At 28.1% G+C, this 14,208-nt stretch overlaps 2 protein-coding genes across 2 annotated transcripts; one reads left to right on the top strand and one right to left on the bottom strand.

Moving 5' to 3' along the window:
- Positions 1 to 399: 399 nt before the first annotated feature.
- LOC108781437 (transmembrane protein 19) lies at positions 400 to 5,475 on the top strand. The gene is made up of 6 exons (XM_018549395.1): positions 400 to 805; positions 3,713 to 3,823; positions 4,203 to 4,490; positions 4,601 to 4,705; positions 4,923 to 5,138; positions 5,289 to 5,475. The coding sequence occupies exons 1-6, from the start codon at positions 652 to 654 to the stop codon at positions 5,441 to 5,443; spliced, it is 1,029 nt and encodes a 342-aa protein (XP_018404897.1). The 5' UTR covers positions 400 to 651; the 3' UTR covers positions 5,444 to 5,475.
- A 4,515-nt stretch (positions 5,476 to 9,990) lies between these two features.
- On the bottom strand, positions 9,991 to 13,731 carry EloA (transcription elongation factor elongin A). The gene is made up of 8 exons (XM_018549390.1): positions 13,643 to 13,731; positions 11,682 to 12,810; positions 11,312 to 11,490; positions 11,063 to 11,232; positions 10,853 to 10,944; positions 10,580 to 10,779; positions 10,196 to 10,478; positions 9,991 to 10,110 (listed from the first exon to the last, which is right to left on the bottom strand). The coding sequence occupies exons 1-8, from the start codon at positions 13,709 to 13,711 to the stop codon at positions 10,031 to 10,033; spliced, it is 2,202 nt and encodes a 733-aa protein (XP_018404892.1). The 5' UTR covers positions 13,712 to 13,731; the 3' UTR covers positions 9,991 to 10,030.
- Between the last annotated feature and the right edge of the window lie 477 nt (positions 13,732 to 14,208).

Genomic DNA, 14,208 nt, shown 5'->3' with positions numbered 1-14,208 from the left:
AAAATAAAAAAAAACAAGTATATATAAATAATTAAACATGAGACACAAAAGTAGAGGAAAGATAAAATATAGGTATATAAAGGTATTTTTTCTATTTAATGAAAAGTCGACACATCATTCTGTCTCTCACGATATTTAGAGAATAACAAAGATAGAATAGAACGGCTTGTATCATCAAATGTACAATATCCCATAATGCCTGTTAATTTGTGGATCAACTAACTTAATCTTTTTCTAGTTCTAAGAATTAGAAAGAAATAAGAATAAGTTGAACCGAGATTAAAGTTAATCTATATATTGGTAGAAAATAAACACACGTGTAGCCGAAAGACAGCGCTTACTCGTGACAGATAGCGCTGTTTGCGATTTTCGAAAATCTAGCCTCGTTTAAATGGACGCGAGAAATACTGTCCTCTCCATTTTGTTGTTTTATTAGTGACACGTGCTACGAACGTGCCGCTGGGTCGACAGCTGTTAACAGCTGACTCGGCTGTCGACAGGGAAGAGGAGAGGATAATAGCGCGTTGATGTGTCGCGTATCGTAAGACGATTTTCGGCTTCTCGGCAGAAAACGTGGCTTTCTAGTCGACCGCACTGATCCAGCGACGACGAATGTCGCGATCCGAATGCGTCTGATGCGTGTGCTCTGACATGGTCTCTCCTGGAAGTCACAAGGAGAGCCGGCACTCTCATGTACTCATGCCAGTACTCCTGAGTGCCTGCGCTATCCCGATTTCGATGCTCTTCTGGATAGTCAACGTGGCTTACTCGATATTATGGCCGGACACCGCCAACCCGACGGAAGGTTCCGTATATACACAACACACGATTTTGAATGCGTTCGTGAATAATCGAATTAGGGATTAGAATAAAGAAATATGTATAGTGCATAAATATATTGGTAGACGTGATGCTCTCTGCGTGAACGATTCCATTAGATTTGTATTATATCGTATATTTTAATACGATTTTAGGAGTGTGCAAATCTGGCTTTCAGGTTAGAAAAAGAGAGCATGGATGTCGCGTCGTGAAATAAGAAATACGATAAGTGCGGCTGATATTACAATGTTGTCATATGACCAATTTTTCTAGCGTGTTAATTGGCTGCAGGACACGAGAGGCTCTTTCTATTCTACAATGATAACCAATCAACAGACTTTAAAAATTTGTCGAGAAAAACGGACAAATCTAATATATTAGCCTATAACAAGATTCGGTACGCGATGCAACTTTCGGCCGATTTTCGATTTTTTCGAATCGGCTCCGCATATTCCGCTGTCCCCCTCACCTTAACTGCAGTGCAGTCCAAATCTCCAAATACGATTCAAAAAACGCGATCGTCGAGCGGCATTTGGACTGCGCGCGGGATGGTGAGGTGAGGAGAATAACGAAAGCCGATTCGAAAATTGGCCGAAAGTTGCATCGCGTGCCGAGTACGGCGATGCGAAACGTAAAAAGTACTTTTCCTCGATATTTTCTTGAATAAATATATCGTCTAAAAATTTTAATAAATTTTAAATAAACGTTGCATATGTGGTTTTAATAGTATAATACTTTATAATAATAATGACATTTTTTTTTAATAAAAATGTTTTATTTATGAAAAATTATATAAAAGATTTTTAATCGTTATTATAAAATTCTTGAAACTATTTAATTTTTACTTAGAACATTTTTTACATTTTTTAATGGTTTAGATATTCACTCCGATAAAAAAAACTTATTTTTTTAGAAAGAGTCTTATTCTCTTTAAGTATGAGAAAAAGCAGTTACAAAAAAAATACATGTTTTATTTTTAACGTATCTATATTTTAATATAACATTTTAACCAAAGCTTATTGAAATCGGAGACGTACTTTTTATTAAAATATTTCAAAGTTTATATGTACATAAAAAATTGTAAAAAAAATGTAGATTTTTTAACAGTTTAATTTAAAAAAAAATATTTCAATTTAAATAAAAAAATTTGAGAAATTTTCTAAAATCATACAATTTATATAAAAATTTTGAAAAGTTATGTGAAAATCCTAAAAGAATTTGTTATATATACGAGATAATTTGAAAAATCGGTCTTGATGCGATAAAGTAAATCTTTTTTGTTTTTTGGCCAGCGTTGAAATGTCATTTACAAGAATCTGTATACCCCCGAGTTGTAACTATAAATTTAAATGACTACATATAGGATTGTAGATAGTATATAAATTCACATAGAATTATTTAAAACATTTATAAGATCCGATTTCGATTGTTATAAAGACTATATCTTTTCTTTCTTGTTATTTATTTCTTATTACTTATTTATTATTTATTATAGCATTGGACTAGCTTCTTCTCCGTTATTAATTTTTATAGCTAATATCGATCTTTATTCTTTGACTGATTTTTATTTTCTTTCATATTTTCCTAGTTTAGACAAATAAATTATAAAATTTTATAAATTAAAATAATTAAAAGCTTTAGTTTCTATTTGTATATCTTAATTGTGAAAATCGTAAGATATTTCAAGATCGTCTTGCGAATATAGTTATAGATAAGGGATAGGAGATGAATGGAGTACGTGCCACAAGAAGAAAATACAATAGCATACATTTTCTTATGTCATCAAGTCCTTCAATATCAACGTCAACGGTCAAATATTTATCTTTAATGAACAAAATTATTCATGCATAATTTTTATTGACGAATGCGTCGGTAAATAAAAACAAACAATTTTATGACACGATGCAATATGGAAGACTGCGATGAAGTATGTGCGGCGCATGTCAAGATAATCGACATCGGCGAAAAATACGCAATATTGAAATACGAGTATATTAATTTAATTTTGTTTTTTTTTTAACGTTACACGAGACATACATATAAATATTATGTTTTATAGTTTCGCGAAATAATATAAATTTTTATATTGTATAACATGCGCGTGAATTATTCTATTATTAATTTTTGTAATTTGGTCAATATCAGCTTTTACTAGTCAATCGTTTTTATATCTTTTTTTCTTAGTTTATGACGTGTTGATTATAAATTAAAATGAAATTTAAATTTTTTAATTTCGTTCATATTTTTTCTTGATTATTCTCTATTACAAAACCTGTTCTAATGTATACTCTTCTAATATATACAATGTGTCGTTACAAACAAAGATTAAATACATAACAGCGAAAATGTCAGCGCAAAAAAGAAAACGAATAAAGTATATATTATATGTATATTATTGTATGTAAAATTAAATAACTCAACGCTTTCTTTTTTTAAAGAGAGATTTTGTAAAATAGCTGTATTATTATTTGTAAAATACTGTATTATATAATAGTTATATATTTATTACTCTATCTACAACGTTGAATTGTACGCAAAAGTCAAACTATAGGTAACGCAATAGGTAACTATAGGTACGCAAAAGTCAAACTGATAATGAAAAAGAAACGTAGTATGATATTGAAAAATTTATCTGTTTTTGTACTAAGGCTGATTTTGATAAATACTTTATTTACGTAATTTTTTAAAATGAATAATATTAGAAACAAAAGAAAAACTTTAACGATGACAATATTTATTCTGTGAAATATAGAATTTTTTATAATTAATTTATATTCTGTAAAGTGTAAAATTCTATGTAAATCAAATTATCTTTTCTCTTTTCACGTAATTGTAATTGAATTTATATGGTGACATTTATCAATATTTAATTTTAATTTTATTTTCATTTTAGAACACTCGGTGATCTCACCATGGAGATGGTTGGCTGCAATCGTAATTCCACTTATATTCTTATTTTGGGGTGTACGCCAAAAAAGTCTGGACATTAGCGGTGGAATTCTTGGTAATAAATAAAATAATCCATATAATTTCTTATGATATAAGAAAGTATATAGAATAACAATGTTATATTACTTATATATATAGTGCAGTAATAAGAATGAATAATAAAAGTGAAATTTGAATATAGATAAGTTACTTATGGTAATATTACAATAAATCAGCGTAAATGATATAACAGAAAACAGAAATTTACCATGTCAATATCATAGTCAACGAGGAATGTAGAAAGAGTTTGTGGAAATGTATTCTTCTATACCAAAAAATTTTTGTTAGCTTTGTAAGAGAGATGTATAATTATTAATTGTGTACCATCAATTTGTATAAGATGTAATAATGATATTTAATTCATATTATTAATTTTATATAATTAATTTTAATAGGTTTTTTTATGGGTTTTATCCTGACACTCTCAAGTTTTGCTCATTTGATGGCTATTGTGACGTTTTTTGTGACTGCATCAAAGGTAACGAAATTTCGGTCTGATCGAAAGAAGAAGATGGAAACTGATTTCAAAGAAGGTGGCCAACGTAATTGGATCCAGGTTTTATGTAATGGTGGCATGGCTATGCAATTAGCTTTATTATATCTACTGGATGTTGGAAGTGGAGAACGGCCGATTGATTTCGACAAGGAATATCGAAGTTCATGGTTATCTATTGGAATAATAGGTAATAATCAATATTCTAATATATATGTATATATTTTTTTATAGAAATTAAAACGCTGCTGCAAACAATTGTATTGAATTTTATTATAAATACAATTTATAATTTTATAGGAGCAGCTGCGTGTTGTAATGGTGATACATGGGCTTCCGAGATTGGTACAGTGATCGGCACGAGTGATCCTTTCCTAATTACGACGAGGAAAAAAGTCCCGAGAGGTAAGAATGAGTTTTTTTTTTTTTAGATAAACGGATAAATTTTTGTTTACCTCAAATAAGAAATCCTATAATACAATAACAAATTCTATACGTAATTTATTTCCTTAATTGCTAATATAAAGTTGATTATAATTCATTTTTTAAATATCATTTTTCTTACAATTTATATTTATATTTATAAGTAAATATGATTAATACGAGCTCTTCATATTTCCAGGAACGAATGGTGGTGTATCGTGGGTAGGTCTGGTATGTTCTGTTGTCGGTGGTTCAGTAGTTGGACTTTTTTATTATATTATGGTATTAAACACCGTTGACACAGCCGTACTGCAATTAGCAGCACCACAATGGCCCATCATAATCATTGCAGCATTCGGAGGTCTCTTTGGCAGCATTTTAGATTCTATTCTCGGTGCGACTTTACAGTATTCAGGTAATGTAAATATGTTTTCCGATTTCATATGTTCTTATCGTTCTAAAACGATACCTAAGTTCAAAAGAGTTTCTCGATGGTTTCATCAAATTAGTCTCTAATTAAATGGATAAATCTTTATTATATACTATAATTAATACATTTTTTTAGGAGTAGACGAAAAGGGTATTGTAGTTGAACGGCCAGGGAAAGGTGTAAAATACATTTGCGGAAAACAAATTCTAGATAATCACAGTGTAAATCTTCTTTCTACTATTGGTATCGCACTTATTCTTCCGAAAATAGCCAATATTTTCTGGCCATAACGTCTCTCCTAGATGTATTTAAAAACAGAATATTCCTTTAATATTTGCATGTATTATCCTCTTATCTATATTTAAATAAAATCGAATTGTATAACTTTTATATTATAAAAAACGAGATTATGGTGAATTTATAAATAAAGGTTAAAAGTGATACTGATTTTTTTTAATGTAATTTATTTTGATCTTCATTATTTTGATGTGCGAGTTTCCTCTTCTTTTTTTCTGTTCATTTTTGTCTAATAGCGCGACAAGAAAATCGATAACTAAAAAAAAGAGGATATTTACATATCCGGTGCTCCTTTGCGCTCTCATTGGTTGCATTCAGTAAAAAAATTAATTGTAAGATTCTTTAATATGATTGGACTTGCTTTTAATTCCTCACTGGATCTGCAATGAATGTACAAAACAATCATATTCAAGAACTTTACAATTGCAAAGCTGCTTTTTCTACTGAACGTAGCCATTTATAGTTTGCATTTGACTGCTGCATTAAGGACGATTTAAATAAAAAATTGAATATTTATTTATAGTTAATTTTGTTGATAAATATTAGAGATATGCAAAAGTTCATCTTTTTTTTAATTTCCTTTTATTTTCGTATAAATACTACAATCAATTTTCATACAAATAAATCTTCAAAATTTTTTTTCTCATCTCTCTATAACATTCTGTTGTCTTTTTGGCAAATTTCAGATTTCGAAACGAAATCGAATGTACAAGAACCAGAAAATTATCGTGCGTTTTATAAGGATTAATGTAATTCCGATAAATAGCAATAATTTAAATATTGATACTTTTTAGTGTATCTGCTATTTCTATTTTATATATTGCTTATAATATTCAAGTTTTAATTAAGTATTATTTGTTTAATAAATATTAATTACATTATTAATGTAACTTTATATTATTCTGTTATGTGCACTATTATTTAATATAATTAAAATATGAATTGTATAAAAATATAAAATTCATATCTTTTTAGTATAATTTATATGCAGGTGTCATTTATTATTCATTAAAGCTGTGGATATTTCTGGCATTGAAAGTAACATTCAAGTAAATTTTTGCATCTATGATGTAAGAGCGTTTTATTACTATAGTGTTCTAATAAAAGCTTGAATGATTTTTATAATTTGCATTTTTAAATGTGTAGAATATACATGTAACGTATATATTTTAAGATTAGATGAATATAATTATCGCACTCTCTTTAGTTAGAAACTTTGGCAAAATTGCAAACAATTTTTATCAAACAATATCTTAGATCTTTTAATTTTAACAATTTCAATCTTAAAATAAGAAAAAAAGTTTGCGTACAAGAAAAAAATTATATAAAGTACTTTTAAATTCTAATAAAATTTGTCTCTAAATATATATATATATATATATATATAGATAAGTATATAAAAAATGAACCTAGAATTAACTGAAATATTTTCTACTAATTTATGTACGCTTTTCAACATTAAAAATTAATAACATTAACTTTTCATGTTAAAATGTTTTTTTATTGTTATTTAATTGAAAGAAAGTGCGATAATGTATAATAATGCCTTTTATATTTATGTAATATTAAAGTAAATAATATAGTTACACACATACATATATTATCAGAAGAAATAAAACAATAATTATGTATATATACATATATATAAATTCGACATCTTTAATTCAATAATTTATTTTATTAAAAATGAAAAATTATTAAAAACTATAAGTAATTTTTTAAATATATATATAATCTTACATTTCCCAATAAAATATATTAATTCGTGAAAATAGCAAGTTTGTAGAAAATGTAAATACTGCTAAATGTGTATTCTTATCGCATATTTGCAATTAAATTTAATTTTCGTCTTTTTATTATTAAATATTAATCGATGCGATGAGAATACAGATAAGTATATTACAAAATTTCGAAACATGATTGTATATAAGTTAAATTTTAATTTTTACGTACATAAGTTGAATTTTAATTTACCTACAACTAAAGATGATCTATACGTACATATTTTAATAATGGAAATACAGAATATCTCATGCTTAGCGATTTAAAATTAGATAAAATATTTTTGCTTCAACTAATCATTTACGATTAAAAATGTTGCGTGCGCACGCGATAATATATATTACTATAATAGTATTAACCAGTATCGATTAATATTAGTATAGTAATCAATTTAACTTCATTTCATATGTAAAAAAAACTTTAAGGAAAATTAATGAGATATTCAGTATAGTTTACCTTCTATTAAATTTATAATATCATATATATATATCAGTAAATTAAGAATTTTTATAATATCATTATGTGATTTAAGTAAAAATAGATTGTTTAATTAATCAACTGTTGTATGCTCATATCTTTCCATGATAATATTTACAAAACACACGAAATAAAATTATATCTAATAAAATCGAAAAATCACAGCAATATTTAAAACATGTTAACATCCTAAACAACAATTCGACGTTGTATGGACGTCCAATCCAAATCCTATTAATGTTTATTGTACATATAGAATAAATGTCTAAAAACGTCTAATAAATGTCGTTAATACGTCTAATCTCGAATGGCACAGACAATTCGGAAATTATTTATCTTTTCTGATCCATAAGTTATTTAAATCAAGAGAATCAAGAGAAGGATACCGAACTGTTATTAGACTCCAAGACGAAAGTGTAATAAAGTTATTTGATAGTTTTCGGTCCTTGGACCTTGCTGACGACAATTGTTCATGCATTGCTTGAAAAATGAACACATTAGTAACATATTTTTGATATATTTCTAAAATATCTGTGTAAATAACTTCATTATAGAACGTCCAAGGAATGCCATCAGGACGTATTTTAGGCATCTAACATACAGCGACATAAACGGGATATATTTCGAACATTCAAGGATGTCCAAGGACATCGAATTATTACTTGAAATGTTTTTCTCGAGTTGATATTTGATTTAATGATAACCCAGCTAGCAATTTACTGACAGATTGGCAATAAATTCGATCAAATTCTTATTGCAGATACATTACCATCTGTGTCTACATTAAGTTTAGGATCTGTCGACAGAGTCTGCTGATATGTTAGTATAGTAGATTGATGGTAGAAACCGAGCAAGAGCTGTGAGAATCTGTTTCTTCCGCCAATGTTGATAAAGCATGTCAGCAGGCTTTGTTATATTTTTCGCAGTTTGCAATGTTCTCATTACAAATTTTGTATGAAATTTTATTGCTTTTTTACCCTATCATGATACTTTGCACAAAATCTGTCTTTGAAGGCTATCTGGGAAGTTGTTAAAGCCAAATTAAAAATTAATTCCAAAATGTTTAAGATTAGGAAAAAAAGTGTAAGCTCTTTAACAAATCAAGAATTGAAAATTGAAAAAATATACAATATACAAATTGATAAATTTGATTTAAAAGAAATGATCTAAAATTTTGTTCATTTAATCTTTTTATAACTAGATTTAAGGGTCTAGAATGCACTTTCCTCGAAAGGAAAAATTCATTATTGTCAGCTTTTATAGCTGAGCTATTGATATAATTACTTACACTTAAATTTTATCATGATTTATGTTTTACTACTTTATGTTTTAACTGGAATGAATAAAACGATAAAGTTTCTCTGCACAACTACATAATCATACGCAATTATTTTATCACTTTATGATCTATTACAGGGATTCCCAAAGTATGAGTCGCGATTTACTAGTAAGTTACAAATTTTTGGTGAATTATAAAAAAATTTAGAGTATTACACTTCAGGTAGTTGCGCAAATTTGCGTATGTTAACCTTTCTTGATTTTGTATATACATAAAAGTTGAATTTTCAACAACATGATAAGAATTAAATCTAAATTTCGAAACAAACTAAAATTATTAAATTCCTTGTGCCTAAAAATGCCTCATTTGATATCGATGTCAAAGTTGTTATTAATAAACAAAGGAAACAAAAAATTAAAAAGTAGAATAAATAAAGTATAAAGAGGTAAAGTGTAAATAGTATAATTAATTTATATTATTCTCTCCTATTGTTTCATATTTACTGAGGCTAAATACGTTATAAGTCGCAGATGTGTACAGTTTTAAAAAATGGGTCGTGATTCATATAAGTTTGGGAAGCCCTAATCTATTAAATATACAAAATTCATTGCCACATTAACACATTTCCTGTCAATTTGCGATAACTTTTTATTTTAACTGCGCGAGTTGCATGTGTCTAACATTGAGACTAATAACTTTGTTTATATATACATATGTTTAACATATATATAATACATTTATAAAATTATACATTATTGTTATTTAAAAAACAGTAATAACGTATCATAATGTGATAACTATTATATATAATATTGAAGTATCAATATATGACGTTATGAAATATTTTATAACACATTCATATAATAGGTAACACAATATTATAAAATCTTAAACTAAAAGTTCAGTGTGAGGCGCATATGCGGCAGGAAAACGTGTTAAAAATGCAATGAAACAATTATTATGTAAGAAATAATGACAAATGTACAGTTTATTAGAACTAAATGATCAACGATTTGTAATATTCGTAAAACTAACGCTATCACTACCGTTTATAACGACCTTTTATTAACTGTAATGCCTTTGCCATAAGTGGTGCCTTTGTCTTCTTCATGCCACTTGAAGCTAACAAGAATAACCATTGGTTAAAATAGATATAATACATTCCATAATATTAATATTATATAAAATTTTTTAGATAAATACATACTTGATGCTTTAAAGCGAGACATCGGCGGTGGTGGTACAGCAATATTCGTCGCATTGTTAACTGTACCACCACCAGTTAACTTTTTCTTTACACTGGAGATAGTAGCAGGAGTGGCATTAGCAGTACCATATTTTGCTTGTTTTTTCAATACATTACGTGGTGGTTTCACAACATTATCTACATAAGCAAGTTTAGTAGATCTCATTGGGACGGACTTATCTATAGATTGTTTGATATTGGCGGTGAGTGTTTTTAATTTTGCTTCTCTTTCGTCCAAGCAGCGCTATTTAATGTTAATATGCATTACAACGTTAAGAAAAATAAGGAAAATTATATATATATTATATATAAAATTTTAAATTTTACAATTCTTAATTCATTTACCATGTACATTTCACGCCATGACTCCATTTCCTGTCTCTCTTTATTCTTAAACTCTCGATTGCAATGATATTTCCATAATATGTCTGTATCTTCTACGAGGTACGGATTATGATGTTCTAACATAAATAATTGATCACATGTGGCACGTTCTAGGATCGGCTTTAATATATCATATGGTACACCACCAGTAAACTCGAGTGCTAGCAATAAAAACATTTATCGTTAGAATATTGGAACCTTAGGATATAATTTCACTGTAACAAAAAAAGATACCATCAATATTTTCTATCAACACTCTGATGCACATTTCATACAACGTCGGTACGCTTGTGTAACCAACTTTGTTACCAGAATACACTTTTGTTCTGAAACAAAGGTATAAGTAAGAATAAATAATTCATGAAGTAAATAGTACAATAATAGACATATTACGACATAAAACATTATTTTATTTTTTATATTGCAAAGAATGTGTATAACTACCTTTGATTTTTTATATAAATAATATCATCGACAGGCTTAATTTCTTCTTTGCGTTGCATAGGATTAATGTATGGCAGCGGTTTGTAATTGGGACTAATTTCAGGTAACGTAGATGCCAAATCCACACTCAATGGTTCCAACTTTACATTTGGTGCTAGAAGAGACAGTGGCTGAAAATAAAGTTTTTAATCATTAAGAGTTAGTTCTTTTAACAATTAAAGATACTACATAATAGAATATAAAAATTACACTTGAATTGTCATCACATTCTGGCTCAATTTTCACAGCTGACAATTTTTTATTAGTAACAGAGGGCATCGGTTCTGTTTTACTTGATTTACTAAGATTTAAATTAGACAAATTACTCTGACGTTTTTTCGATGGTTGGGGCATGGAGCACATGCCAAGTGCTTCTGCAAAACTTGCACCTAAAAAGAATATACATATAACATGGTTGTAATCGATACTTAAATAATCTTTTCATATAAAATTAAAAATTTTCTATAAATGTTTTATATTTTAAAAAATGTTCTACATATTAATTTTTTTAATATCCTTTAATAATATTAGTTAATTTAATTACTCAATAATATGACATATAAATCATTCTTTTACACACCAGAATTGCAATCTATTCCTTCATCACCCTTTATTTCTTGCATTAACTTAATTTTTGTTTCCTTTTTCTTCTCATGTTTACTCTTATCCTTCTTGTGCTCCTTTCTCTTATCCTTGTCTTTGTTCTTAACATAATCTTTACTACTAGAGGAACTGACTCTTGATTTGGAAGTTTCTTTGCTAGAATGATGACTGGAATCTCTTTTTGTATCATGTTTCTTATGACTAGTACGTTCTTCTTTTTTATGCTTTTGTTTTTCACTGCTGTTCTTTACTTTATTACTGGATTCTTGAGACTTAAGCTTACTAGAACTGCTCTTGGATTTTTCCTGTAAATGCTTTTCCTGTTTAATATTTTGTTTATTATCAGTTGTTGAAAATTGTTCTTCTTCTACTTTAATTTTCACCTCTATCTGAATTCCAGAAGATTTTAGATGGGAACTATTATGTTCAGAAACAGGTGGTTGTAATTTTTCACTTTTGCTATCTGACAATTTTGTCTTCTTATTTTCCTTCATCAAGGAACTGGAATCATTTGCTTTCCTCTTCCTAATATTATCTTCATTTATCTCGGTAATTTTATCATTAGTTTTTTTCAAATCATCATTCTTGCCATGATTATACTTTGTCGAACTATAAGCTTCTTTATTTATGTTACTTTTACAGCTTTTTAATTCTTTGGATCTTTTTTCACTATGAGAATGATGTTTGGAAGAATGTTTACTTTTTTCATGCATTTCTTGTTTTTCCTCAGACTTGGACAAATGCATTACGCTAAGTTTCATAGAAGTATTCTTGTCTTTTTTATGTCTATGCATATATTTTGATTCTAACGATTGTTCAAATGAAGAATCACTTTCTCCTATATCCTCTGGAGATTTAGGAATATCAGTATCAGTTTTAGAAGCATCAATTACACATCCTTCATCTTCGTCTTCTCTATCAGTAGAATCTTCTCTATCAGTAGCATCTACTACCATATTCTTCCATTTATAAACCAGAGATTTAGCAGCATCACCAACAGCACTATGATATTTTCTGAAGCTATTCACAGTTCTTCCTACTCCTGTCTGTTGAAGATGTTGTACCGTCACAGGTAATTTGTATAATTTGGAAATGTAATGTAATATCTATGGGAACACAATTATGCATAACATATTTATGCCCTTTTGATACAAATTATAAAGTGCATTAATATAAAAAAAAGTAATTAAAAGACACCTAATGAGTACATATATACTGTGTATCATAAAACTCATTCTCTTGAACTCATACGTTACACTGTTATTTTTAGAAATATTCTATAAGTAATATCTTTTTATGGTCTATGTACTATCTAACAATAATATGACAATAAATATAAATTAAGTAATATGATAATGCTATAAATAAATGCTATAAACATTTATACAATTATCTCTGTAAACAGATTATATATTTTTTTCTTGTTATATTAAGAATAGTTATAAATACAAAAATAATTGCTATTACAAGATAATATTTATAAGTAGTCATTCAAAATTCTATTATATATAAATATTATATGTACATGTATAAAATAAAATTTTGTCTAATATCTATTTATAAATATTGTAAAATTCTTGTAATAACAATTATTTACAAGTTACGTAAGAAACATGTGACACAATCTATCTAAGGATTTACATTGTACATTTTTTGTAGCATCATCACATTGTTTAATTTGTAGTTTATTGGCAGAAACACATACATTATCACTAGTGGAGTTAGTTAGAAAATATTTATAAATTTTCTAAAAAGATTATCTAAAAACGACATAACATATGTCCAGGAAAACAAGATTTGTTAAAGTAGTATTAATGTAAATACACAAGTAGTATAATCCATGATTATGAAAAATTTTGCATACAGCTGGTTAGTATTTATGAATTATTAAACTCGAATAACTCTCGTTATAGCATTATCATATCACGTTGAACATACCCGATCCTCGTTTTCACCACAGTTCGTTAAATTGCGTTGATAATGAGAAATTTTATCTAAAATAGACATTCTGCAACGACTATCAGCTGTTGACTACTAATATTACTTGCAAAAACGGCTAGAAACCTAAACGCGACCGAATACAAACAATTCTCCGAGGTACTCTAAAGGCGAGAGATAAGAAGCAATAAGCGAACATACGTGTGGTTAGTCACAGCACACAACTGCGTACCATTGCGCACTTTAATGTAAAGACGAATTTGTATAATGCTATTTTCAGAAAAATCGATCGATCATCTAAGGTAAAGGAAGCAATAATACTGCATTTTTCTTACACGCGATTAATTCATTTCTTCTTTAACAAAAAACAGAACTTACGCTTATGTCACCTTGGATGTACGCAGCTTAAAACTCTACCTCTATACTTAAGTAACTTATAGCGTTTTTCATTGGCAGAACTGGTGCGCGAAAACCGGGTTTGCATCAATTCGGGTTGGAAACGCTTTGTTATTGGTTGACGTCATACACTCTACCAATAGAAAAGCACGAAACCAGCAAGAGAGTCG

Source organism: Cyphomyrmex costatus, unplaced genomic scaffold, assembly GCF_001594065.2.
Source record: "Cyphomyrmex costatus isolate MS0001 unplaced genomic scaffold, Ccosl1.0 scaffold815, whole genome shotgun sequence".
Classification (NCBI taxonomy): Eukaryota; Metazoa; Arthropoda; class Insecta; order Hymenoptera; family Formicidae; genus Cyphomyrmex; species Cyphomyrmex costatus.
This window is presented reverse-complemented; position numbering and strand designations above follow the sequence as displayed.